Source organism: Morone saxatilis, unplaced genomic scaffold (genome assembly GCF_004916995.1).
Source record: "Morone saxatilis isolate NCDOM2014 unplaced genomic scaffold, NCSU_SB_2.0 Contig17, whole genome shotgun sequence".
Lineage (NCBI taxonomy): Eukaryota > Metazoa > Chordata > Actinopteri > Moronidae > Morone > Morone saxatilis.
In genome coordinates this window covers 6,968,104-6,995,700 of record NW_023339729.1, presented here as the reverse complement: position 1 = coordinate 6,995,700, position 27,597 = coordinate 6,968,104, and the positions used below count along the sequence as shown (strand labels likewise).

Sequence of the window (27,597 nt, the reverse complement as noted above, 5' to 3'; positions counted from 1 at the left end):
ACATCAGATATGTATCCGATTTAGGACCAGATATGAAAGTGGCCTGGATCAAAAAAAAAAAAATCGGATTTGTGCTGTTCAGACTGTCATAAAACAATCAGATATGGGTCACATATGGGCGTAAAAGTCTGATTTGGGCCACTTTTGCCTGCAGTGTGAACGTAGCATTGTCAGCCTGTAGCCAGGCTACCTGTTCTTGATAACTCAGGGCCCCAAACTTAACAATGAAAATAGATATGATATCAACTGTGATGGATTACCACACTTATTTATGTCTCAAGATTTATGCAAGTTAATTTTCATACCACTGTGAAATAACAGTGGCTGTCTGGAAGGAGAGATAAACAGGATTCAAGTATATTTGATCAGTATTAAATGAAAAACACACATACAGCCATTAAAATCCTTCTTATGATCTTAGGCAGTACACAGAGTATATATACCCTCGAATAGAACTACACATCAGATCAATTACAGAATAAACAGGGAGAATAGACGGGACATAAATACACACAGGATTTGAGAAATTAAAGCAGCTATCAAAATTCACTGAGCTATGTATGCAAGTGCCAGTTTGTAGAGAAATCAGCAGTTCCTGTAAACCTGAGAAGCTACGTACAGCGGGTGCATGTTTGCGTGTATACCTCTGGCTTCATCCTTGAGCCTCTGAACTGACTCGAGCAGGTTCTCTTTCTCATCCAACTCGCTCTCGAGAAAGGCATTCCTCTCAATGACGTGGTTCATCCGCTGCTCAAAGTCCTCCAGAGACATTATGGTGGCCCTGGAACAAGCAGGATGACAATAAAAGATCACTAGACTGGATTCATCGGATTAGTGTGCTACAGTCTACGTCTCTCTGTGTGTACAGAAGTCAGAGTCAGCCTGGTTAGTTCGACACTTGACGATGGAGCCCACTGGTGACATCCTCAAAACATCCTAACCTTTTGGTCCTCTCCAGGTCGTCATTGGACTGCTCTAGCTCTCGGATGTATTTCTGCAGGTGATCTCTCACTGCTCTGGTTTGTGCCAGGTCTTCCTCCAGAGTTGAGATGTGCCTGAAAGCATCAGAGTGCTGAGCCTCAAATTTCTCCTGCAAACAGCACACAGACATCAAATGAATTGACATAGGAAAAGTCAGCGTTTGCAGTATTACGGCAGATTAATCAAAGCAGCTGTAAGCATGTTATAGAAGGATCTGTGTGTCTGTGCTAATGGTCTTTCTCCTTCTCGTCCCCAACAACCTTTGAGCAATCAGGGTTTTTTAGCACAATCCTGCATTCCCTCCTTCCATTAATATTTTCTTCCCCATGGAGCACTGAACAAAAATAGCAGTCAGCTGCTTTATAGCTAGGCAGCAATTTTCCTAGTGGCAATGGCAATGATAGGCTGAATTTGGGTTGGCTGAAGACTGTCTGTGTGTGTGGGTGTGTCTCTGGTTCTCTGTCTGCAAGAAAGAACAGTCTTCTTCTTCTTCATCCTCGTCACTAACTAGAGCACCAGGGCTTGCCCGGCTCTGTAGAGGCCTATTTATAATCAAGGTGCTCTACCTTTATGCTTTCCAGTTCCATGCGCAGTCGGTTGTTGTCTAAAAGCAGCTCTTTGTTTCGACTCTCGCACTGCTTCAGCTCCGTTTCCAGTTCTGCTTCATAGTCTCGACTCATCTGCTGAAACTCCTGTAGCTCCTCCTGTGCCTCATCAGCCCTGATGACAAAACCAGGTTTACACCAAAAACAGCTCACTCCACATACTGTATTAGTGTGTAGCTTTATTATAGGAGTATTATTTAACTTCCCTGTTAAATAATCTCTGAGGATTTGCCCAAGGTTGATCATGTTACCTCTGCTGGTGTCTCTCTGCCTGCTCCTTCCAGAAACTCAGCTCCTCTACCAAGGATGCAAACTTGTGTGTTGTTGGCTCTACCATGTCTGCCGCTTTGTGTCAGGATGATGGGGATGGGACGCCTGATGGTGAAGTAAAACACAGCATAGCTCTTAAAACTGTCCTTATCTGCCACACGAGCACAGACATCCTCCCCATTAAAGCCACAAAACTACTGCGGTTAGTCAATGCTAACTACGTTAGCTAGCGTTAGTCTGTAGCGCCGTGTGTTTAGTGCCGGTATACTGTGTCTACGGAGAGAAAAGGCTACAGAAACGTGTTTTTACATGTATGTATATAAAGTACGAAAAAGTAAAGAGGACCATTGAACGCGTTAGCTACTTTTTACAGCTGACCGCCGCGTAAGAAAGCCCGTACACCCTGGCTAAGCTCTTGAAGCTAAGCTAATATAGCTAGCTAAGCGACTTAGCCAGAATGTGATATTCCTACAGAGAACCACAGAAAGTATTCAGACTCACCTGCATAGAAGAGGGCGATTAAAACATGCCACTACTGGGGGGATGTATTTCGAGGTAAGGCTAAATGTTCCGGATGTGTGCAATATTGTGATTGCACAAACTAATCTCTCGTGGGGTTAGGACGAGCCTCGTATCGCCAACCAAATACAAACGAAGCGTCGGTTCTCGGACGCTATTGGACAATAGAGATGACGTTGTGAAACCATCATCCAATCACATTGTTCAACGAACTTGTAGCTGCGGAAAGTAAAGCCAAGACGCTGAGCTCTGGAGAGTGAAGTCTCCTGTCAGCCTGTTGACCTGCTATAGTGCAATGACAACAAAGAAAACGTCATTTGTGTAAGTTAAAAGTATAATATTGTTTTTGGCTTCTGTTGTTTTGTAAGGTTTATAGGTGCTGTATATAACATTTATTCCATCTTATTCACATGTATGGAGGAGCAGAATAGAAACACTTTAATAAGACGGGGCTTTTTATGCATCATATTTATTGTTTGCTTTACATTGTATTGTACAGGTTTTACTTCTGATCACAATTATTCCTGAATTAGATTAGTTTAAAGTTTAAAATGGAAGTGAGTCGTATTTTATAATAAATTGTCTGTACTGGGCTCATAATCTGGGATGGCTGATGATTTGATTAAGCAGCAACGGGGGACTATTGGAGCTATGAGGGAGACACAGGAACAGGCTCTGCATTGGATAATCAGGTTTGAATGATTTTACTATAGTATGTAGGTTAGTAGACCAATAAGGTTATACATTACTTGCAAAACAAGTTTCCATCTCATCTTCCCCATTAAACGTTTATGAGGGGGGAAAGCATCTATTATATGGTTATTATATGGTATTAACTATGAGGATATCATATATTAAAGTTAAGTATTATATTATATTATTTATTATACTTTAATATCTAAATGTTGATTATTAAATGAAAGACCCCATAATGATATAAGGGAGAACAACATTCTTTAATTGTACCGTGTATGGGCTCATGAAAGCCTGGAAGGAAGAATATGGAAGAATATGAATTCATCTTTCATGTCAAATGAAGAGCTGCCATCAGTCCATCAGCGTGGACAACCCAGGGTCTTATTAACATGCACATACAGTATACCACCTGTTGTTAACAGCACATTTACATACAAATAATCACATGCTTTACAATCCAGGCAAAGCTACTCCAGGGGTTCGTATAATACCTAACAAATCATGTTTAGTTTATGCTTACTTTGGATGGACAAACTTTCATCACTCACTAAATCTTCTAATTACGCCACCTCAATTATAAATACATCTCTGTGTTCAGAAACTTTTCTCATTCTACCAGAAAGGGCAGGAAGTACATTCTGGCACCTGGAAAATAATTTACAGATTTCAGTCCAAAGAACATGGCTTATATTGGAAGGCATTTAAGATCCTGAGAAAGGTAGTATGTACCATAGAAAAAAATATAAACAGGAATTTAAAAAACAGGGTCAGGAGTCTGCAGCAGATCGTCTCGGATCTGAGACACTTGTATTTGGAGTATTCACAGTTATTAAAAATTAGACATCTGAGAGGTATAATGTCTGCTGGCCAAATTACAGGCTGTGTGAAAGAGTATAGGTCTCCTGTTTCTGATATGGATTACACTGCTGCAGGTCCGTACCCCATTGTAAACTCAGATAAAGGTAAGTGCACAAGTTTTTCTGTCAGTTTGTCTCTTCCATCACAGCAGAGATTGGTCTGTCAGCAACACGGCAGAGAGATCTGAAGCAAAACAAAACACACTCAAGGTTAAATTCACCACATAAAAATCTTATTTCACTAAAGTCACACAGCCTCCATCCGTCCTTACCTCATTCTTCAGCTTTATTAGTGTCTTTGTTGTTCTTGCGTAAGCACGTCTTCTTACTGTCACACACATCAGTCTTCACCTGACCCAGAGTTCGCAGTAGGCACATGGCGTCAAACCCCTCATCACCAGCTTGTTGCAACAACTCAAGCACCTGTAAACAAGCAACGTCACTTCTTTTTTAAAGCAAAAGCAACAGTGAACACAGGTGACCTATTTTAACCACCATACTGGACCTTCAAGTATCTGTCCTGGGACCCACCTGCAGACACTTAAATGATTTAAGTTCGCTCAGGTTCTCTTGCAGGAACAGCAGATAGATGCTGAGATCATTGTAGAAGGGTGTGACCACACCCAAAGCACCAAAGCCTGGCAGCATCTCATAGGGCCGGAGAAAGCCGGAGCTCTGGTGAGCTGGTCCAAGAGCAGCGTACACCACCAGTGGAGCAAGAAGCACATACACTCCCAAGTTGATGTAGCTGAGCAGCCTGAAGACACCCACCGCCACAAGCTTACACTGGACGGCAGACGGCACTATGCTTTCGTTCTTCAGCAACCCTGTACGCAGGTCACAGGGAAACTCGTCAGTGAAAGAGGCCAGTTGGATGTAGTAGCCAAGGTAGAGACAGGCCAGCAGGAGGATCAGCAGAGTCAGGCCCCGACATGTAAGGTACTTGACCACGAGGCTGCGAGAGAAGCGCTTGGTCTTCAGGTACTGCTCCACTAAAGGGTATTTAAAGCAACCCTCTGTCAGGTCCAAAGCACTGTTGCAGAAAAAGACACATGGTCAAATAACCCTTCCCTACAACAACATGGTTATCTGAAGGAAAAACAACAGATGTGCGATTACCTCTGGGTGTCCTCGGGTGCATCTTTGCTGTCTAAGGATGCTAGATTCTTGGCCAATTTGATGGCACGATTATAAAAGCGATCCAGCTCCTCCATGATAAAGTTGAGGTCAGAGGAGAGGTGCGGAGCTGCAGTGAAACGCCAGAACAGGGCCGGGATATACAAGAGGATGGCCAGTAAAAGCAGGATATATGGGAAGAACTGAGGGATCAGAGAGGGAGAAAACAGACCGGAAAAAGAAGAATTAGAAGAAGAAACAAATATCTCAACTTTGATTTCTAGACGTTTTTAGTATAACTTTAATGTAGCTGTTTTTACTCTGTACCTTGTGCAGCCATAGTGGTGAACTGTTCGCTTGTTGCTGCACTGCTGCCCAACAAAATGAGTCCACATAAGCGGCCTGTCTCCAGGAGAAGTTAGTGGGAGCAAAGCAGCTGATCTGGGTGCCTGGATGAAGAAAGTGAAGAATTAGAGCAACAAACACTACAAGAACTGTCAGCCCTCCTCTGTACTCATGGCCTAATTTGTTGATTGGTTGTTTTCAGCGTACTTTGTGTCAACAATTATGCCATCCTCTATTATGGCAGGTGTACAATGGGAAGTCTAATCAGGCACGTACAACTCACAAATGACCCACATAGTCAACAGACAGTAACATTTTGGCAGCACTGGAGCTGTCATATTAATATAACAGAATGAAGCTTTAAACAAACTGAGCACCTTCTGGCTACAGGATTCTCATTTTCTGTGTTTTCCATTTATGCCATACGGCCAAAGTATCAGTTAAATCAATTGCAGTATTAATCATAATACTACCAGTTATATATAAATATATAGTAAGTCATCTTCTGTTTGCTGTTGGAGCATGAAGCAATGAGTTTTCACATAATGCTAGGACAGTTATTTCTTCTTAAAGTTTTGCCTGCAACAGTGAATGTCCACAAAATGAATGCTACATTATTTGACTATAGCTATAATCATATGCAACACATATTTCCAACTACTTTTATTATGTAAGATCAGTGGTGGAAAGGAACTAAGAAGTTACTCAATTGGTCGAGTATGCAACTAATGGCAGTGTGATGTAGAAACTGGAAGCCACCAGTGCACAGACACTGAGAATGGACTTTACAGTGAAGTAGGAGACATCTTGTGTCCAGCAGGAAAACTATAGAAATGAACAGATTTTGCATATTTATAGATTCTGTAAGTTTTAATGAAGTAGAAGGAGACGATGCCTTTTAAAGGAGTTTAATATGGAAATTATTCCTCTTTTTTTGGCTGAAAAAACATTAGACACAGTTTGAGTTTGGAGATACTTGTACTTCACCTGAATCATGAGTATTAATTTAAAATATTTCTAAAAAAAAGAAAAGTGCAATCAGTTAAAGAATCCAGCTCTTCCACATAAATGACCAGCTGTTCAAATGCATTGGGTTATTTTAGTGTTGACATTTAAAGGAGGCATTAAAAACAATCAACACTTAGTCTTAGACCATAGTTTGCTTAACTTCCATAGTTTCTTATGAGATGGAGATATGCATCCACTTTTCCATTCCATATTTTGATCTGTTGAGTTATTTTAATAATTCACTACCCACTAATTATACACAGACGTCTGTTCTGTCCGGTGTATGAAACTGAGCAGCCTCCTCTTTTGCACAACAGGCCTTCACACATACAGCAGACAGGTTGATATGCCACAGCAGGAAAAGCACAGGTATAAATAATAACATTAATGATTACTGCACAATGAAGCCCTTGTTAACGTTATTAGGAACACCAGCAATGTTCCTACTAAGACAAGTCAAAATGTCTGCTGTGAAAAAGGCCTTTGTACTTACTCTCTCTCTGCATCTCCTCCTTTGTGATTAGATTTAAAAGGAAAAATCAATGTTGGATTTTGGCCATAATGTGCATTTACCTTACGAGTATCATTATTATTAGTAGTAATCAAAGTCCACTCAAGGCTTGCAGTGTGTTGGATCCATCCTATCTTGTGTATAAGGGGCTCTAGCAGGACTGGCAGATAGCAACAACAGACTGTGGGCATTATGACCTAAGAAGATTATGTAGCTATGTTAAACAGCGCATGGGGCTGTAGATATTGTGTTTTCACACTAAAGAGGGAGACACCTCGCAGATCTCCTTCTGTTGATTCATGTGAGCTATCTTTACAGTAAACGTGGGTCCATATGGCACCAGCTTATCTACAAAGGCTTCATCACAATACATGTAGAGGTGTCTGTCAGTATGTCCATATGCCCAAAGTTTCCATCAGCAGCAGCAGTGAATGCCTGCCTCACTGTCTGGGCGTGAGATAAGCAGAAGGGTGGAGACATAAACCACACCTTCTCCAGCATTCACACCTCTCTTTCTACCCATTTACTGAATATAACCCCACACCATGCGCACACATCACCCTGCCTCACCCACCACTGCATTTAAGTGTGGTTCATTGAAACAAAATGGGATGTAGCAGAGGGGGGTAAACAAAGCAGCCCCGCCCGGGTTTCCATTGGCTGCAGAGCTTCTGTTATTATCGTACGTGATGAAATTCAAAGGATTATAACCTCAGACGATGGAGGCTCACATATCCAACCACTCACCGACTGACACCTCTTGGGCAAATGCGAGCGAGATGAGAAACAAAGGCAGTCCCACCGCTAGAAACGTGACTATTTTGTCCGCGGCCAGCTCCAGACGCAGCCCCTTGTACTTCGCCTCCGTGGGGTCCTTCAGCAAAAAGTCGGAGAAAACGTACTCGGTGGCTACGTGGGCAATCGCCATGACTGACGGGAACAAAAAGCCCGTGTCGTCTAATTGATGGAAGAGCCAGTCTCTTTGCAATTAGCCGAAAACGAACTGTGTCTGAGGTTAAAATGATGAATAAATTAAAAAAAACAAACTCCCGCAGTGTAGAAATGAGAATAATGAATAAAACACCGAGGCGTTATTGTTAACCCATCTCCACTTACTACTGGGACTGATGGTTGGACCTGCTGTCCCGTTACACTACCCCAGACATCACACAGGCAACAGGGGGGAACTGGCTGTCTGCCAGCCGCTAGAGGGCGCTACTGGAGCTATAAGTGCACCTGCCAGACAATAGACAATAATATGATAGCTGAGTTTATTGTGATAAGTATATACAAGTGATTACATACTCGTTATGCAGAATGGTTTATATTACTGGGTTATTATGAATGATGCATGATGTTACAGGTAATCGAGACACAGCTAATTGTGTCTTCTTTATATACTTGTTGGATGGTTTAATCTGTAACAAAGCATCATTTAAACTTTTTAACTGATCTATAATCTGTTGAGTGTACTAGTAACGATGACTGTAAAATAAATGTAGCTGAGGAATATGTGCAACATTCGCCTTTTAAAGTAGAAGTAGCTGCTTAAGCACCTTAAATGGAAATGCTCTAAATTGCACAGTTTATTTGAGTAAATGCACTTACCCTCAACTTCTGATATTGGTGCACTTTTTACTGAATGACAACATTTACAGTTCAGAGAAAGGCAAGTCCCAAAGCTGTTTATGTGAGTACTAACAGAAAGAAATAATGGGAAGGTCCGAAAATCATTTATAAACATATTAGCATATTAGTGATAAAATGGATGATTTCTATCACTTATCACATTTTGTAGCCCAGTATAAAATGATGCACTTAAACATGATTAAAATCAACATATTGTTGAAACAAAACACAAGATATTCAATATATTGCAACTAGGGCTACATTTAAAGAATATATCTTAGTGTGAAAATCCGCCAATTCACTCTCAATCACATTCATCGATCACTAACAATGACATTTGCGACAGCTGTGCGCGCTTTCTGGCACAAGAACGTTACAAAAAGGTGCGCGTTTCCAGGGCGACAGACAGATAGGGGGGTAGCAGTCCGTTGAGGAAGATGTGAAAGACGAGACCTTCTCAGGTAGATAACAACCCGCTGTTCTGGACATGTCTCGCCATTACCGAATAGTATTGATTTTACCGTGAAGACAATGGACGCTGGCATGTGGGGGAGGGAGCTACGAGTCTGTTAAACAAGCTAATGGTTGTTAGCTTAAAGCTGAGGCTAGCTCAAGGCAAACAGATGACGATAGATTAGCTCATCCAGGTAGCAGTGTGGCTATTTAACCGGACAATTCCGCCACAAACAACGATTAATTAATTAATACACGCAAAGAGACGACTTTAACGTGAGATAGCTCGTAGCTAACTTAACGTCGGCAGTTTTACATGACCCGCTTTGGTGAAAAACAACTGTGGTGTAATGTTAGTTAGCCCGGGATAAGCAGTCCAAACTTTACGGGCGTTAAAACGTGATGAACACACGCCGTGACCCCTTTGTTCATTTAAAGCGCAGGTACTTGGTGTGTTAACTTAAGTCAAACGCCATTGCACGACCTGTGCTTTGATAGATGAGTTAGTAAGGACTCTTTTTGTGTCTAATGTGAACGGGAATACAAACGCACCGGGTCATTGAGAGGTGATGTAACCGCAACTAAGTTAACTAACTAGTGTCCACTTTTAACTTTCGTTTCCTCTACACAGGAAAGCATGAGAGAAAGAGAGACGAAAGTATGGTGAAGGATCTCTCTGGGTTGTATGATGGAAGGACTGGGAAAGGAGAGATCCATATGCAGCTCTAGACCCTACCCATGGCTCAGTCACCCCAAAACAGAGGCCTCAACCCTGCTATGGAAACTCAAAGACTGCTTCTCCACCAATGAGACCACATCCCTTCATCACACAGATACAGAAGTATGCACTTACCTGTGTACAGTCCAGGTATCTGTTAGTAAAAGACTCATTAATTGGTCGGCTGATTATCTCACATTTTAAGATGATCAGCATCGGTGTGGAACAACAATTGTCTGCAGACATCTTCATCAAAGTGGCTGCTGTAGAGCAATGTTAGTGCTCCCCCTTGTGTATTTTGGGATGGTGGTGAAGTTACTGTCAATGTTTGTCTTAATTTCCTCAGACTCAGTAGAATAACATACTGTACCCCACTCCCATATAATACAAGTCACATTCTACATGTTTTTATTTTTATTCTATTTCATTAATCAAATTAAATAATACAATAAAAAATTCCATCTAAAACAACGCGTTACTGTGTAAGATCACCACGTATATTAGATTGTAATGTGCATGGCATAATTTAACTTCGGTAAAGTAGCATGCAGGTGTGACTGTCATACAGCAGCAGGTTGGGAGATGCTGTGGTAAAGCTGTTTAGTGTTGCCCTGACTGCAGAGATGGAACAGTATCTGTGTTTGCATTGAGCCACTGCAAGCCATGTGAAATTTGTTGAATACTGGTCAGTGTGTTCATGTCCTGCTTTGAAGGTGCTGTTAAAATCATTATACACGACTTTTGCTTTAAGATTGAGCAGGTTTCCATAATACTAAACAATAGTCCACAGAAAATCCTTCATGTAAAATAATCTGCTCATCTTTTTATGTTCCAGAACAATTACATGGACAACAAAAAGGCTGTGCTGGAATTGAAAGATGTCCCTCCTCCTCCACACCATACTTCCTCTTCCCAATCATCCCAGCCCTTCTCTCTGGCCCCACTCCCTTTGCCCCCTCCCTGCTTGCCTCCTCCTCAGCTTACACAAGACTCTCACCAACAACAACCACTACAGCAGCAACAAGAGGGGGCTAGCCCCAAAGTAAGCCTTTGCACTCAATGTGACTATTGTAGGACCGATGGCTATGGGTTATTAAGTGGCGGAGGTGTTGTTGGTAGCAGTAGCAGCATTGCTGGTGTTGTCTCGCTCTATATGGCCCCAAGCTCTGTGGGAGCACCCATCAGCAGCAGCAGTATCAGCAGGTCTGGCTCTTGCTCTTTAGCTTCTTCTAATTATCAGTATAAAAGTAACCTGAGCTGTAGGAGTGAAGGTGAAGTAGTTGATCCTTTGCTCAGTCTTGGTTACAAACCTCAGCTGCTCCCTTCAGTCGCTACCTCTCAGCCTATTTCATCACACCCCTACCTCTCCTGCTGCTCAGGGCTCCTCCACACCTACCCATCTGTACCTCTTCCATGCAGTCAACCCAGCCTGTTTCCCTCCTCAGCACCTCTGGCTTCCCCTCTCCCCTGTGTTTCCTCTCTACCCGCTCACTTGCATGGCTCTTGCCTGGCCTCTTCTGGCTACTACACATGCAGTGTGGACTGTTGCCCGTCAGCCAGAAGATCCCAGAGAAGCACACTCGGTGATCACCCAACCACCACCACCATCACCACTACAACCACCTCAGCACACTTCTGCTCTAATCCTATGCACCTAAATGTAGAACGCACGGTTTGTGTGAAGGGGGCGCACTACTGCCAGGAGTGCCTGTTGAAGGTTGGTAGCACCCTTCTTTTGTATTTGTGTGCCATGAAGATCACTGTGGGTATTCAGTATGCATGGATGGCCTCAGCCATGTCATTTTAGACTGGCTTTATATTTGTTATACAGTGCTTTTGGTAGTATGTCTTGCCGTTGTTTTATTACCGTGTTCCCTGCCAAATGTTTTGATTTGTATTTATTTGTAGCCCATGAATGGTCTGCCGTCAGAGTCGGACAAGGTGTGGCCAAATGTTCCTGTTCCCCAGACTACTTCTATCCCTATCCCCATTTGTAATGGCTGTGGCACCTCCTCTGATAGCATGATGCTCATGTCATCAACCAGCCTTGGCAAGACTGGGCAGAAGTATGGTCAGTGGATACATTTTTTATTTTATTTTTTTTACTAGAATTTTATGTCCAATTGGTATTAAATATCTTCACAGGACTGTTTAAAAATAGCAAGCATTTTGGGATTTGAATGCAGTGGATAAGAAATGTTGTTCCATCCATTTTAACTGCAATGACAATTAATTAACTTTGGTGTATAAAGTGCTTTAAAACTGTTAGTGTGTTTTTAGACTGGTTGTTTACCTGTCTGCTAGGTTCTCCAGAGAATAGTGGTCCTGAGAACATCCCTCCGGTGGGTGTCTTCTGGGACATTGAGAACTGCAGCGTGCCCAGTGGACGCTCTGCCGGAGCTGTTGTCCAGCGTATCCGCAGCCGCTTCTTTCAGGGCCACCGGGAGGCAGAATTCATTTGTGTCTGTGATATCAGCAAGGAGAGCAAAGCTGTTATCCAAGAGCTCAACAACTGCCAGGTACCAGCACTAATATATTTTATTTGAATGGTTACACTGTAACAAATGAGTGCCATTCACACCCTAAATTAAGCCATTAAGCCATTCTGCCATTGGGCTACAGTAGTAAGTAAAGTAAGCTAAGGCTACAGTATTTACGTCATCTGTCTTTTAAAAATTTTTTATCAGGTCACTGTTGCACATATCAATGCCACCGCCAAGAATGCAGCAGATGACAAGCTTCGCCAGAGCCTACGGCGCTTTGCTGAGACCCACACTGCACCTGCAACTGTCGTACTGGTATCCTGTGAGTTCAGCTCAGATTCACCATATTAAACTGCAGCCTTGAACCTTGAACAAGATTTTGTGATAACAAGTGTTATCTTTCATTGTTAACAGCGGATGTGAACTTTGCGAGTGAGCTGAGTGACCTGCGTCATCGGCATGGTTTCCAGGTGATCCTGGTCCATGGCAACCATACATCTTCAGCCCTAATGCAGCACGCCCACTGCCACGTGGCCTTTCAGGAGATCACAGCTGATCTGCCACCACGCGTGCTTGTCAAAGCACAGGTAGGCCTCACAAATGCTTTATTTAAAAACTTTTTGATCTACTCTGTAATAAGTAAGGTAAGTAGGTGCTGGCAAAAGTAACCAAGGAGAGTTTCATTTTAGTATGGACTTAGCAATATGGCCGAAAGTGAGGCTGCTGGAATGTGTATTTCATCAATTATTTATTCACGCACTTTTTTTTCTCTTTTTTTTTTTTTTTAAGCGATCATTACAATTTTTCCTAACCGATAGCACTCTTAGCCATGTCTTTCAACTAAAAGGAAGACTACTGCTTTAATTTTGTAAGTGTAAATGATACAAACCAGACAGGCTCTTCCTCCCCTCCCTCAGCCCAGTTTCAACCTCCTCTATGTGCACAACCTCCCTGTCAACTGTGACAAGAGTCTGCGGAACGCTGTGAAGCTCAGGCTCCGCCGCCTGTCAGACAACACTGGTGGCAAGGTGCTGGGCATGTCCCAGGGCACAGCAGTCCTCCGTTTTGGCAGCCCTGAGGCGGCTTCCCGTGCCCGCAAGCGAATGGAAAATGAGGATGTGTTTGGCCGCAGAATCAGCCTCTCCTTCTCCCCGCGGCCCAGAGAAGATGCAAGTCCTGAGCCTGAGCTTCAGTCTCGGCCCCATCACTTGCCTCAGGCTCAGACTCTGCCCCAGAACTATCCAAACCAGGATTCAATGTTCCCCCCGCCCCCATCCATATCCTCCTTCTCTTTTCTGCCTCTGGAGAAGCCCAGGTCACCCAGGAGGCCACGGCGAGCAACCCGCCCATGCCACACCTCGGGCCCAGTGCCTGAAAGGCCCTACAGCCCCAGGAGGGGGTGCAGTGGGCCCCCCGGGGGTGTTCCAGCCAAGCCCCATCAGGTCAGCAGACTCATCAGTGCCTGCTTCCCCTTATCCTGCATTGCCCTCTATCCTTGCAGGAGCTGCTATGTAAATCACAGTAGCTTCTCCCCCCCCTCCTCCCCCCCAGTGTCCTTCTAACTGCTGCTTTGACTAACAGCTTGTAGCTGCTTGCTAAGCTTCATTTGTCTGCCTGTGTGCTAGCATGTTGCATTAGTTGTTGTTAGTGCTTTACGTGTGCCCTGTTGTCCTGCATGTTCATTGCTCATTCATCATACTAATGCATGAATTAGCCCGTAGCTTTTTGTGCTTTTTTCCTGACTGTATGTTATCCAGTATGTCAGTGCTGATATACTGCGTTTGTGTTTTGTCCAAAGTCTGATCCATGCCTCCATTTATTTCGTGGCTGAATTGGAGCCCATGCAGTTTTTGACTTTGATAAAACTGACCCCTGGTGGCTGGAATGACTGACATGGCTTGTCTTTTTCTTCTTGATTGTGAAAGACAAGAGAACAAATTATGAAAAACCTGCAAATGGATAACTGTATACAAAGACTAAAACTAGGGATGAGCATTTTAAGCTATAGTTGGACAGTAAAGGGAAATTTCAATTGGAAGTTTATTCTCAAGCACTGTATTAAAATGTGATTACAAGTGACTGTCTCATGTCTCAGTTGTAACACTCACCGTCTCTGCAACTCTCAATGGCAAGCCTGTTGGCTGTTTCAACATGGCCATGTGCTTTTCAGCATTCTTGTCATATCACTCTTTAATCAGACAGCTCATGTTCTGTAAGTCATTGATTCACAAGTCTTTCCACAGAACAAAGATAAATACAATGAGTTCTAATATTCAGCTGGTTTTGGCTGCTGCTCTGTGATTTGTCGCCAGCTAGTTTCGTTTTTAATGCGCATCCCTAGTTAAATTCTCAGAGCATCAGTTTAAGCCCTTGCATGACTTTTTCCATTGAGCTTGACATACCCGCATGCATGCACACAAACACTTCAATGGTATCCATTTCGGTCACCATCTACTGTATTAATATCTGCTGCTTCTGTCGGATCCAGGAGCTGGGTAGTTTGGAGGGCAAGCCCAGAATGGGCTTCCACCACCTGGAGAAAGGACGTGCTGCTTCCTCTTCCCCCCACAGTAATGGTGAGACAGTGGCCCTGGAGCAGCTGTCCAAGCCTGGCCTCACTGGGGAATCCATGTACAGGAGAAGGTACACAGAGAAAAGGGACATTGGACTAAGAAGACTGCCATTTAATAATTGGTTCCATATATTTGGATGTTGCCCTTGACACATGTTTTTTTTTTTTTAAATCTTCCATGCAGGAGAGAGGGTTCCAGTCCTCGCAATGTGACTGAATCGCCGGTAGAACAAGGGGACAGAAGCTCAGGAGAGTTCCAGATTAGCACACCCTCAGCCTTCAGCAAGTTGAACCTGCACAGGAGTCTCAGTCCCCTTGTCCTGCCCCAGAGCTCCTGGTCATCCAGGTGACATATTGTGTTTAAATCAGTCATATTTGACTAAGTTGGCCTAGAGCATTAATTGTTCTGGAGGTGGCATACTGCTAATGCTGCATAAATATTCCCAAGACCTTCTTAATATTAAGTGTAATGTTGTTTTAAATTTTTCTTCCCCCTTGTCTAACAAAAGGAGTGCGTCCCCCTGCCTGTCCAGCCGGTCCTCGCCCCTCCTGTCTGCCCCTCGTAGCCCATGTCCCGAAGGTCCTTCTGAGCCTTTCTCAGATGGGGCAGAGGTCCAGGTGGCCAACCTGGATTACAGAATGTCCCGCAAGGATCTGCAGCAGACACTGCATGACACCTTCTCCCGATACGGGCGGGTAAGACTTACTTCTGTGGTGTTATTGTATGATTAATGTATAGAGTATGTCGGTATCCTCTTGACATCCAAAAGAAAGTCCATTTAGATGGAAAGTTTGCCTGCAATAAGATTGTTTGCAGACTTTTTAAAAAATTCAGCCTTGTCTCAAAACATTTCCTTGTTTCGTCTAGGTGAAAGCTGTGCAGCTTAGCCCCCACACAGACTATCAGCTCAAGGCCACAATCCAGATGTTGTTCCTGCAGCAGGCCATAAGTGCTGTCAGTGGCCTACACCGTTATAAGATCGGAGGCAAGCGCATTCAGGTGTCTCTGATCACCGGTGGCAGCAACAAATCCCTTGCCATGCTGAGGTACAGCAGAGTGTAGTTGAGTTGGGGGTTCATGCAACTTATTTGCAATGTATTTTCTTCTGTTTTGCATTGTGATGGTACATTTTCAGCTTTTTCATTATGCAGCACTGAGATCATCAGCATTCTTCAGGATGCACCTGCCAATTGCCTTCCCCTCTTCAAGTTCACAGAGATCTATGAGAAAAAGTAAGTAGCTTTGTCTAAACTCTTAACTTTAGCAACTAATCTCATATTTATTTTGTAGAGTGTAGCATTTCCAAAACTATATGCTTTTCTTTTTTTTTTCCCCCTCCAGATATTCTCGTAAGCTTGTGGCTGGAGATCTGTACAGGCTACCAGAGGTGGTGGCAGTGCGGGAACAGGGAGGCTCAAGGCTTGTGTGTCTTCTGCCTAGTAGCCAAATTCGTCAGAGTCCACTGGGATCTTCCCAATCCCAGGAGTGCTCCTCCTCTGCTAGTGGCAGCCCTGTGGTGTTTGAAGAGCTAGAGTACCATGAACCTGTCTGCAGACAACACTACACACAGCAGGACTTCAGGTTATTAGAATCTTGCATGAAATGCACATGGTCTGTTTATATAGTATTCTGATTGAATGCTTAATTCATGGAAATGTATATTACAATACACTAGGTTGCATGCTCCTCCTTGTCAAACCTGGTTAGCCAAGACATTATTTTCTAAAACTGAATTGCACAGATTTAAATCTTTAGTAGTAGTCTTGTGGTGTTGGCCAATTGGTAACTCGTGGTGCATCTTAACCTTTGATGTACCTCACTCACTTTCCCTGAAAAATTGAATCATCCACCTTAATTTTCACAAGCACCATTCTCTGAGCATTACAATTTCAGCTGTCACCGATGTCTTCTCTGATTTTATCTACCTTTTTTTTCTTTAGTGTGGCTGACTTTGACCCCGACTCCTATAAAATACCATTTGTTGTAATGTCTTTGAGCACCTTAGCCTCTGAGGTCCACAGTCTGTTGCAGTCACATGAGGGAACTCTACCATTACTCAGGTGACAACCACCTCTTTAATTCATGTTTAACCTAATAATCAACATTTTGAATCGGGGTATATTTTCACATAAATTCAATAATGTAGTATATTTTCCTTTTTAGTTTTCCAGACTGCTATGCAGCAAAATTCAGCCCTCTGCAGCTGGGCAATGAGACACTGGAGGGCGGTGTTCCTCTGGAGCACCTCATTACCTGTGTTCCCAGTATCACAATAGTCACAGCTCAGAATGGCTTCAAAGTCATCAAGTGGATCCACAATAAACCACCAGCACCAAACTCCGGTAGGAACATGTTGACATTTCGTAGTTTCTACAGTACCTACATAGTGCTATCTTCACCAATCAAATATACCCATTTTATTTTTTGCAGAGCCGTGGATTCAGCGTTGCAAGAGTCCGGTTGGCAACCCACAGCTCATTCAGTTCAGCCGAGAGATTATTGACCTATTGAAGAGTCAGCCTTCTTGCATCATGCCCATGAGCAAGTTCATACCCTCATACCACCATCACTTTGCCAAGCAGTGCCGTGTCTCTGACTATGGCTATTCTAAGCTGCTGGAGCTTCTGGAGGCCGTGCCACATGTCCTGCAGGTACTGAGGATAATTAGATCAGACATATTTCTTATTTTTTGTTTTTTGTATTCTACATAGTTTTTTGTTTTTTTTCTTCTTTACCTACAGATCTTGGGTATGGGTACCAAGCGTTTACTGACCCTGACCCATCGTGCTCAAGTGAAGCGCTTCACCCAGGACCTGCTCAAACTGCTTAAATTTCAAGCCAGCAAACAAGTGGCAATCAAGGATTTCATGCAGGCATACCATTGGTCAGTCATCTTTGGTTGGAGCTGTAGATAATGTCTTCATATTGCCTTTGTATATTGTAGAGGTTTTTGCTTGCAGTTTGCTCGTTGGTTTGGCTGTGAACAGTCGGAGAAAACTATACAAGTCTAATAGAAGTACAGATCAGTGTTGTGGATGTTAGTAATGTATTCTTATACTTTGTGTATCAGGTGCTTCTCTAGAGACTGGAGAGTAATCGACTATGGCATATGTGACCTGATGGACCTGCTGACTGAGATCCCTGACACCACCATCACTATTACACACGAAGACACAGACACGATCATCTCTGTTCCCAAGAGAGGTCTGTTTAAAGCAGTTATTGAAAAGACTAAAAGAAACAGGTCATTAAAAGGTTACCTTTTTTAAAGGTCCAGTGTGTATCAGGATGATCTCTTGGTAGAACTAGAATCTAATATGCCTAATTATGTTTTTATTAATGAATAATCAGTTTTCATTGCCTTTAAAATTGGTTGTTTTTATCTACTGGGGGAGTGGGTATTCTTATATTGAGTTTGCCATGTTCAACCGCCATGTTTTTACAGTAGCTCAGAACAGAGAACCAAATACTGGTTCTAGATGGGGCCTAATGCATTTTTTGCCAGCTTCACGGCTACCATAGTTTCTTCTACATGCTTGGAACGGGAGGGTGAGACGACAACAGAATTTGCAATCAGCAACTACCATTAGATGTCACTAAATCTCTAACATTGGTCCTTAAGTTATAGGAATGGTAACACTTTTTATGAAAGCTAATGAAGGAAATGAAAACCCTACTATAAAAGGTATTGACAAATTTTAATTTATTTAGATTTCACTGAATTCCCTCTTATTGCCTACAGAGCGTACAGTGGAGGAAATGGAGCGCACTAAACAGTTTGGGAAGGAGGTGGTGGACCTTCTCCGTCACCAGCCTCACTGCCGAATGCCCTTCAGTAAGTTCATCCCCACCTACCACCATCACTTCGGTCGTCAGTGCAAGCTCAGCTACTACGGCTTCACCAAGCTCATGGAGCTCTTCGAGGCAATCCCAGACATCCTGATGGTGAGTTAGGAAGCCTGTGGTTCTCCAACACTGAGAATTGTTGTTCCTAATGGAATATTTACTACCTTTCAGGACAAAAAGTGAGATTGAAGAAAGTACATTGAAGCACAGGTGTTACATTTGTGTTGTGTAGTGATTGTCCCTTTGTGTTAATCAGCAGGATTTGATCTCAGTAGTTCAAGTTAAGTATCTGAGTCCTAAATTTAGACTTGCGTTTTTTTAGTTGACTTGCTCATTCAAACTGACCTAGTAATAGCTGATCAGCATTAGGCAGCTCCCATGGTATTTGCACCCCCCACATTGATTTATACTCATTTTTTTTTTTTTATTGATTTATGTTTTTGTGGGTCATATCAGGCTCTTAACTTTTCGCGTCATGTGCTTTGATTGAGCTAGTTTACTGAACCCACCTTTTTTAATCAAGTATAAATGCCTCCTTTGTCGAGGCCTGAACACTAACTTAACGACTGTTTGTCAGGTATTGGAGTGTGGTGAGGAGAAAGTGCTGACTCTGACGGAAGTGGAGCGTATCAAAGCTCTGGCTGCTCAGCTGGTCAAGCTGCTTCGGGCTCAGAAAAACTCCAGCCTTCCTGTCAGCCAGCTGCTCACAGAGTACAGCAAGACCTTTGGTTATGGCCTACGCCTGCAGGACTACGATGCCAGCTCCCTGCCAGCTCTGCTGACCAAACTCTGCCATGTTGTCAAGGTAAAGAACTCCAGAGAGTTTTCTTGTTTGGTTGTTTCTTTCACTGCTCCAAATAGCATTTGTGGATCTTAACTCTACTGATTTAGATAGAGACTCCAAGGCGTTATGAACAAACACATTCATCCATCATTAAATGTCTGCCAGAAACTATATCTGTTCTAGTGTTCTAGTTCATTTAGTGCTTAAAATAGAATTAATTCAGCAAAAAGAAGAGAAGAGACCATCTCAGTACATGTCAATTTATCTGACTAGCCCAATAACAATTCAAATCAGTTTAAAATATCAACATTGACATTATGGAAAATGTATTATTTAGAGTGACCTAGAGCAACCTACAGGCACTGTAAGTGCACTCGTGATGGTCCTTACTTGGCAAGACCAGTGTTTTCACTAGTAAAATACAGATAAAGAAGCAGCCACTTTCTTTCCATTTCAAGGTGGTGGATGGCTGTGAGGGCCGGGAAGTGCAGTTGATCAACAGGAAGTCTTTGCGCTCACTCACCTCCCAGCTGCTGAGTCTGCTCATGTCTCAAGAGGAGGAGCAAGTCACACAGGGTGTCAAAGTGGAGGTGCTGAGCGAGCAGTACTTGATTGTTCATGGAGCCCCACTTAACCCATGTGAATATGGGTTCCTCTCCCTCAGTGAGTTACTCAAGAGCCTGCCGTACCTTGTTGAGGTGAGTGCAGGAGTTTTTATTTATTTTTTTTATCTTAAAATGCTCTTTCTACCAATACTCTCACACAGAAGCAGAATCTGACCGTTTTATCTTTGGTCTTTCACAGTTGTACCATGAAGAAAGTGATGACTGCATCAAAGCCTGCAACACTAACGGTGGTCGTGGTGAGGAGTGGGTGAGGCTGACCAGGCTTTACCAGTTTGCCCGTAACATGCGTGCGCTGCTCCACACCTACCATTACAACCAGATCTTCCTTACAGAGTTCCAGGGGGCCTATAACAAGTTTACAGGCTGCAGCCTTGAACCACGCTCCTACGGATACATCAACACTGATGAGCTGCTCAGCGCCATTCCACAGGTTGGAATTAATTCTGTTAGTTACTTTTACTCAATTGTTTTTGATTTCAGGACCACCCAAAGCTTTAACCTAATCCTGCATTGTTATATCTTAAACAGTCCTTGTAGTTTGTTCTTGTGTCTTCATATTTCTTTGATTGTTTTGTGTGGTCATCAGGTGGTCTGGATCAAAGGGCACGGTCGCAAGAGGATTATTGTTTTGAAGAACGATATGAAAGGTAAAGGTGATGGGGCATCTTTCTCATAGCAAGTTTCATATGATTTCAGGCAGGGGTCATTTTTTAGAGGTCTCAACTGTGGGTGCCTCTGGGAACAATTGGCGGTGCCTACACAATGTATGGACGTGTGTTTGTGTGTATTTTGTTTAGCAAGGGCAAGCTCTTCAGCCCCCAACAGCCCCCAGCCAGGAGAGGACATGGAAAGCCCGAGAGACAGCCCAGTTAGCAACGCAACGTCTGGAGCCCAAAGTCCAGGTAAGGTCACACAAGGACACTTTTTGGTTCATCATTAAAAAAAAATGTAAATCCTAAGAGCTGTTGACTAGCGATATAAAAATGAAGGGGGTGAAAATGTTTTGACTGGCATGTTTTCAAAGACCGCTCTGCTCTCAGTCTAGTTGAGATGGAATTTAGATGAAACGGCCATGTTCTTTTTTTACCTACCAGGTGGCGACAAAGCAGCAGAGTCAGAGCTGCTGTGTTTGACCTCACCATTAGACCTGCTGTGTGGTCCTGTACCATCCTGCCTACCCTCACCTCAGCTCCACCCCGACCCCGTTCTCCTCCAGGAGACGGACCTGATTCACTTTGAGGAGAAAACTCCATCGCCACAACCACCAACAGGTCAGTTTTATTGTTTTTGTCTTAAATTTTGAACCCATATCGGCGCCTAACAAATATTCCTGTAAGGCAATTAAAGTTGCCCTTTGCTTTGACTGAGATTTCATATTTGTCATTTTTACTTTAGAAATCAGGTTGTCAACTATGGCTGCAAAATAACAATTATTTTCATTGTTGATCCTTTTCTCGATTAATTGATCATTTGTTTGGTCCATAAAATATCACAGAATGATGAAAAATGATCAGTTTCCCGGAAGCCCAATTTAATGTCCTCAAATGTTTTGTTTTGTCTGCAACCCAAAGATGTTCATTTACTGTCATAGACGATCAAATAAACCAGAAAATATTCATAGAGAAGCTGAAATAAGAGAATTTAGGCACTTTTTCTCGCTCAGTTATCAAAATATTTTGATATTAATTACTTGCTAATCAATTATTTGTGTAATTGATGCAGCTCTATTCTCAACTTTACAGAAATTGATGTAAGATTTGCAATCAGTTTTGTTTTTTCGGCTCCTAATTCCAAAATGATATGTGCCTTAAGCCAGTCAGCTTGCTGGATTGCGTGGCCTTGGCACGGATGTGCTTTCTAGTTATCAAAAAAGATTTCTGCAAAATGGAACAAAAATACATTTTAATGAGCACATCACACTTTTGTTTGCACCCTTCCCGTCTTTCATTAGGTGTAAACTCAGTCTGTGTGATTTTCAGTGAGTGATGAACCTGAGGTGGCAGCTGCTCCTGACAGCACGTCTGAGCCGCCTGGCAGCGCAGAAGACTCTGTCACCGAACCTCCACTGCCCCCCAACGTGAAGACCCCCTCCTCCATGGACAGTCCCAGCAGAAGAGCCACGCGCAGCAGAATTAAGCTAGCTGCCAACTTCTCATTCACAACAGGCCTCTGATCCCATTCACACATACACACAAAGCAATACTAGTTCACATATAGTGTAACTCTAAATGCAAGAGTTGACTGGCTACACTGAACACGCTACACAGAAACGACCCCAGAAGAGCGTTGGTATTGTCCCCTCTACATCTTAACAGGCTGTTGCATTCTTCTGCTTTCTTCTCAATCACTCATCTGCGTTCTTTGTTCTTTGTTCTTTGTTTTCGTATTTCGTAATCCGTATGTTCCTCCGATGTTCACCAAGCTGTGATTTTCTTCTTGCAGATTTTCTGCAATTATTTAATTTGCCAAATTCATCTACTGTAACCTGTGTTTGATTTGATCTGAAGGGAAGTTAATTTATATTCCCATAATGTGCCTCTTCAGTTTAGGGCCCCTTTGTGTCAAAGAACACTCGCTGGCTCATAATGAACGCAGAGTCTAAAAAATGAGTTGGTTGTCACTGTATAGAGTATTGGGTAATATTGGGAGATGTGCTAGGGAGGAGTAACTAAGTTTTCTATGTAAAATCCAAGAAATGTAGTCTCCCATATTCTCAGTTTAGAAGATAAATAAGGTTTTTAGAGCTGGTTTTGTTCATGTATCATTAAGAAACCTTCATGTATACTCCCAAACGACAGAGCATTTAATTTATGATGTTCATTCATTTTTGAACTCATTTCAAATTTTTGGAGATTTTGGTTTGTAGCTAACTGTAGACACGTCAACTGAACAGGTTGCTAAGCACCTGCCTGTTTTTATTCTACTCATTCTAGTCCACTCTTGGGTAAAGATTTCTTAAGAGGTAGCTTCTCTTTGAGAGGTACATTCTCGACTTCTGTCTCTGTAAAGTAGCCAAAGGACAGTATTTTCAGTTTCTTTTGTTATGCAAAGTATTTAGTAGTCTGGAAGTGTTTGGCCTAAACCTGTGGTGTATTCTGTGGCAATTCAGTGATGAAGGACTGAAGCGATGAGTATCTGTCTGGTCAGATGGTTGCTTTTGTAAATGGAAGCTAACGTTCAAGCGTGGATGGCAACAGTTTTGATTGATAATGTGACAAGCGCTGCTCTCAGGAATTTTATTCTTGTAGTACTTTGACCTAATTTATAGCAAAGATTTTGGCTCGTCTCTCCAGGGGCCACTAATGAAGGCCTGAAAGGGAAAAGGTGCCCCTTTAATACTCCAGGTTGGTGCTTGGGCAGCAGGGACTGACATATACTTTGATTGTTCGGCTTCAGCCAGCGGCCAGTGTGTTTGTGTTCTTTTTAGCTCTATTTTGTCTGTGTGTGGTTTACACTGGAGTAGGTGGTGTGAAATATGCATGGTGTGCATAAATAAGTTTATGCATGGTGTAAGCCCAGGAGGAGCAGACAGGAACGAATGATGGTAGGACATTCTTTAAGATCAGTCTTTATTTCCACCATGTTTTAGAGGTCTTAAGAGTTGGCGTCACCCTTGCAGTTGCCACATTAGATGCTCAAGGTTTTGTTAAGTTAACCTTGTTGCTGGTAGTTGCTGTATCTGTGGCGACGTCCCTACTGCCTGAGTTGAAGGGTTCGAGGGGAGCAGTGAGCGCTCCTGAGTTTTGTTTTTTAATGACAAGGTGAATTGTGAGTTTTTAGGGATAAGAGATGGGACGGGAGGCGGTAGGCTGTTTGTGGAGCACCTCGGGGGCTCTGGGAAGCCTCCTGAACAGACTGTACACACAGAGGGACCCTCTGCGGCTCTCTGGAATCTGCCGGGCTTTTACAATGGCTTGTATTTGCCACGGTGCCAAAGGAATTGCCGTCGTACCTCCCCACCCCTCGCATCTCACAGAGGAGTTTTTACTTGCTGATGTGTGTTGGTTTCTCCGTTTTCCTCAGTCTCAATTGTTTACAAGACTGCTGGCTGCCAAAATGCCACCAAATGATGTCGGCTGCATATGAAGTTTTTGCACAATCCAGGCGCCACTGAAGTCAAATGATTGTCGTTGTTCTTGTTGTTTTGTGTTCAGAGAAAAGATTCAAAGAAATGGGTAAGAGCCCATTTTATCAGTTTCTGTCCAGTTCCAGTGTTTACCTCTTCAGGCAGTGTTAATACAGTTTTCTTTGTCAGACTTGATTATAAAAAATAAAATAAAAACCTTTTTAAAGCAGAGAGATTCCAGCTGCCAACTCACCAAAACGTCTGAGATGCCAATCAAAATGTTTTTAATTGGGGCTGTTCAGGTCTCTCCTGCAATGTTTTACTGACTGTCTGGAAACCTTTTGATTATGGAATGAGCAGTTAGGAATAGTTAATGATTTAGAATTGGTAACAGTAAAGGGGATTAAAATGCTCACGAGATGTCTAGATTTAACTTTGGCAGTAAGAATGTATTACTTTTTGTGAATTTGAGCAAAACCTTAGATCTCCCTCAGAGTGCTGCAGTGGCAACTAACTCGGATGACAACATTAACTTCCCCGTTTAGCTTTCTCTTTGGTTTTGGTTACATCAGTGAGAAGCTATTGTACCTGTCAAAATATGCACTTTTGCATAGTTTTGGTTCATGAAATACACATGTGAAATTAGTTAGTGGCCAGAGAGGGGTTGAAACATGTTTTTGTGTCTTTAACTCAGTTTCTGTTTAACTGTATCTGACCTCGTCTTGCTTATTCAGTTTTCACATTGAACGACAGTTCTTCTGTTACTCAGCAGTGTCCTTAAAACTCCTGCCTTGTGATTATTCTTTATCGGGTTAACAATTGTCTCTACATTTGCCTCCGTCACACCGTTTTACCGCCTCACTGCACCAGAAGTCGCTGTAACAGTCTAATGTTGTTGAAGGGACCAAAAAGATTTCCGTAAATAAATTTCACAAGCATCACTTCTGCCTCCTCTCAGTATTTTTGTGGTTGTTTGAAAGAATCAAAATCAACAAAATCCTGAAAGATGCTCTTTATTTAAACACATATGTACAGGTAGTTTCAGCTTATTTTCTGCATATTTGTTCAATATTCAACATTAGGACCTTCATAAATTCACTACTACTACAGAACACTGTTATCAGAAGGAAGGGGAAGTGACAAGAGCAACACTTTTCTTGACAGGAGTCACTAATGTCCTAAATACACTCAAACATACACCGTCTATTGTAGGCATTTACAAGAGAATTGCATTAATTTCCTGGTGTTTATCATAAAAATGCAAAACTAAATCAGAGGATGCAAGTTGTTTGCTTATCAGCAATATCATAATAACTGATTGTCACACTACCACAGTCAGGAATTCCTGGTAGGTTGACGTTGATATGGCCAGTGATGGGACTCTGGGGAAATGAGCAAGCATGGTGGACCATTTATAAAAGAGAAATTAAAACCCTACCATGTTGAATAAAATGACTTGTGATGGTGTATACAGTATACAGGTGTTTAAATAACAAAAGGTCTCCACAACACCAGCTGATACGCTGTTACAAAAGTGGGTCGTATGACACTGTATGCCAGTTAGCGTTAGCGTCTATAGAGTGGAATGAAAATGTTTGGACAAAAATCCTAGTTGTCAGATTATATTTTATATAACATTAAAGTGGGAGGATTCTGCATTTTTAGCCTACAAAACCTTTATATCAGATCTCAACGTAATATTCTTAATGTGAATTTGCTGATATGATACTGTTGTATGGACGGGTTTGGGTTTGAAAATGCCCCCGGAGAAACTCTCCAGACAAGTATTAAGACATCTGTTTTTGTTTCCACAAAAAAAAATCCACATTAAAATCCCTAAAAAGGCTCTTTAATCCTTTGCTAATTAAAGTGTGTGTGGTGGTGTGGCAAAATGTTGGGTGTATTTCTTGGAGTTTTCCTGCTTGACGCAAGATGTCCCCTGCTTCACTGTAAAGTGTCAGTGTCTGTGCACTGCTGGCTTCAGGTTTGTACATCACACTGCTAGATCTCGGGTAGTAAACTCCATTTAAAAACACCCGAATACTTTATTTTGCACAGCACTGTATGTCTATGTATATTCCTATTGTCTTATTACCACTGTTCCTCTATGGTGGAGTTTTAAAGGACATGAAGCACCTGCTGCTGAGGCTGTTCCCTTGGACATGAATAATTCTTTATCTAGTTTTGATGATACGGAAGCACCTGCAGTTGACACAGATTATTTTATGTGTCTCATGTTCTATTGAAAACTTAGATTAGTGCTCATATGAGAGAGATGAGCTGTACTGACAGACATCTTTTAAAGCAGACAAATGCTATTTGTTGGCATTCAGCCTAATATGACCCAACTTTGTAGCAGCGCTGCGGTGGAATTTTAGTCACTGAAGTCTGTTTTTATCAAGTATTTGTTTGAGGTTTGTAAATTTTGTTAACTTTCACTGAACACCAGACTCTGCCGACGCTTTCTATGCAGTACGGCAGATATTACAGGATCACAGATAGAGAATGTAACTGCTGTTCAAGCTAAAGCACAGAGTCAAAAATGTTTCTCCGCTTCAGTACGAAAGCATCGGCAGCCGTATTGTTTGTCTGAACTACATGTGTTCATCCAACCTGGGAAAAGTGATTAAAAACGCTGAGAGGTTCACTGGTTGGTGTTAAAGGGTTGAAATGGAAGAATAAATACCCGTTATCAAACATGACGGGATGATGACCGATGTTTTTTCCTGTCAGAGAACCCCAGCATTTATACTTCACTTTGTGCTTGTAGGTCTGTAAATGCTTGCACTGTTTATCAACCCACATGATCATAGACCATATTGATATTTAAAGCAATGTTACATGATGGAAGGACCCAAACTGATTCTCATTTAAGACTTTTTAATATTTACAGTTCCCTTTCCCTCATATACACCGTGGACAAGTATCTTCACTTATAGAAGCTCCTTACTGTACGCTTCCCTTCAAGTACTGATTAGGGATCAGTTCCCAAACTCTGGGCTGAATCTTTGTGGCTGTAACTCAATTACAAACCTGATTCCTGCACAGTTTTGAGGGGAAACGCAGCAAACTGAGGTTCTCTGAGTCACAGGAAGTGATGTATGGCATGTCACATGACGTGAGTGTGTGTGGTTTCTGACAGGAGGAAGGGCTCATGGAGAGATCTGTGTCAGTTACATGACGGCACATTGGGTGGCTCCACAGCAATCCTTAATGATGGCCACTCCTGACTTGGTGATGGATGGTTTGTTGGGAGGCGGCTCCGGGATTTGTCTCTTGGGCTTTGGCGGACCTTGTTGTGTAGAAAGAGGAAAAAGAAACGATCACACCATGGAAGTGAACAACACTCCTGTCCCTCTCTCACTGTGTGACACTCACTTTGTGTGACCTTGAGCTTCTTCTCCAGAGGCATCAGCTTCAGTCTGAGGAACTCTGCCATCTCCTTGTCTTCCTCTCGCTCCCTGAGTTTAAGAGACGGTCACATAGTCAGCCATATGAATACAGTGCACCT

General features: G+C 42.6%; 4 protein-coding genes across 8 annotated transcripts in view; 1 reads left to right on the top strand and 3 right to left on the bottom strand.

Moving 5' to 3' along the window:
• The window catches only part of LOC118326717 (nuclear distribution protein nudE homolog 1-like), a 6,049-nt gene extending 3,537 nt beyond the window's left edge, over positions 1–2,512 (bottom strand). The window contains exons 1-5 of the mRNA XM_035659760.1: positions 2,358–2,512; positions 1,838–1,961; positions 1,548–1,701; positions 942–1,090; positions 645–781 (exon numbers count right to left, since the gene is read on the bottom strand). Of these exons, the coding sequence (XP_035515653.1) occupies positions 645–781; positions 942–1,090; positions 1,548–1,701; positions 1,838–1,923 (526 nt within the window). The 5' untranslated portion in view covers positions 1,924–1,961; positions 2,358–2,512. The remainder of the gene's footprint in view (positions 1–644; positions 782–941; positions 1,091–1,547; positions 1,702–1,837; positions 1,962–2,357) is intronic.
• A 365-nt stretch (positions 2,513–2,877) lies between these two features.
• LOC118326746 (pannexin-1-like) lies at positions 2,878–8,049 on the bottom strand. Its single transcript, XM_035659803.1, has 6 exons — positions 7,656–8,049; positions 5,372–5,493; positions 5,048–5,247; positions 4,460–4,961; positions 4,201–4,351; positions 2,878–4,112 (listed from the first exon to the last, which is right to left on the bottom strand). Exons 1-5 carry the CDS (start codon positions 7,834–7,836, stop codon positions 4,202–4,204), a joined length of 1,155 nt encoding a protein of 384 aa, XP_035515696.1. The 5' UTR covers positions 7,837–8,049; the 3' UTR covers positions 2,878–4,112; position 4,201.
• An 856-nt stretch (positions 8,050–8,905) lies between these two features.
• Positions 8,906–25,027, top strand: LOC118326744 (meiosis regulator and mRNA stability factor 1). 5 transcript variants are annotated; one of them, XR_004796655.1, is made up of 27 exons: positions 8,906–8,998; positions 9,622–9,858; positions 10,544–11,425; positions 11,617–11,779; positions 12,013–12,227; positions 12,396–12,513; positions 12,606–12,778; positions 13,109–13,633; positions 14,680–14,834; positions 14,948–15,109; positions 15,273–15,459; positions 15,632–15,810; positions 15,916–15,996; positions 16,106–16,345; positions 16,705–16,824; positions 16,928–17,106; positions 17,195–17,415; positions 17,506–17,648; positions 17,835–17,968; positions 18,507–18,709; positions 19,188–19,415; positions 19,853–20,092; positions 20,199–20,267; positions 20,353–20,450; positions 20,607–20,667; positions 20,818–20,922; positions 21,115–21,152. XR_004796655.1 is itself a non-coding variant. In XM_035659800.1 (27 exons), the coding sequence occupies exons 2-27, from the start codon at positions 9,676–9,678 to the stop codon at positions 22,191–22,193; spliced, it is 5,493 nt and encodes a 1,830-aa protein (XP_035515693.1). In that variant the 5' UTR covers positions 8,906–8,998; positions 9,622–9,675; the 3' UTR covers positions 22,194–25,027. The 5 variants fall into 5 exon arrangements, 4 of the variants coding, with proteins under 4 accessions (XP_035515693.1, XP_035515695.1, XP_035515692.1 ...); XM_035659800.1 differs by adding an exon at positions 22,000–25,027 and having other exon boundaries at positions 9,622–9,831; positions 20,199–20,450; positions 21,115–21,291; XM_035659802.1 differs by adding an exon at positions 22,000–25,027 and having other exon boundaries at positions 10,544–10,750; positions 20,199–20,450; positions 21,115–21,291.
• A 2,232-nt stretch (positions 25,028–27,259) lies between these two features.
• The window catches only part of LOC118326547 (bMERB domain-containing protein 1-like), an 8,657-nt gene continuing 8,319 nt past the window's right edge, over positions 27,260–27,597 (bottom strand). The window contains exons 6-7 of the mRNA XM_035659561.1: positions 27,465–27,547; positions 27,260–27,378 (exon numbers count right to left, since the gene is read on the bottom strand). Of these exons, the coding sequence (XP_035515454.1) occupies positions 27,260–27,378; positions 27,465–27,547 (202 nt within the window). The remainder of the gene's footprint in view (positions 27,379–27,464; positions 27,548–27,597) is intronic.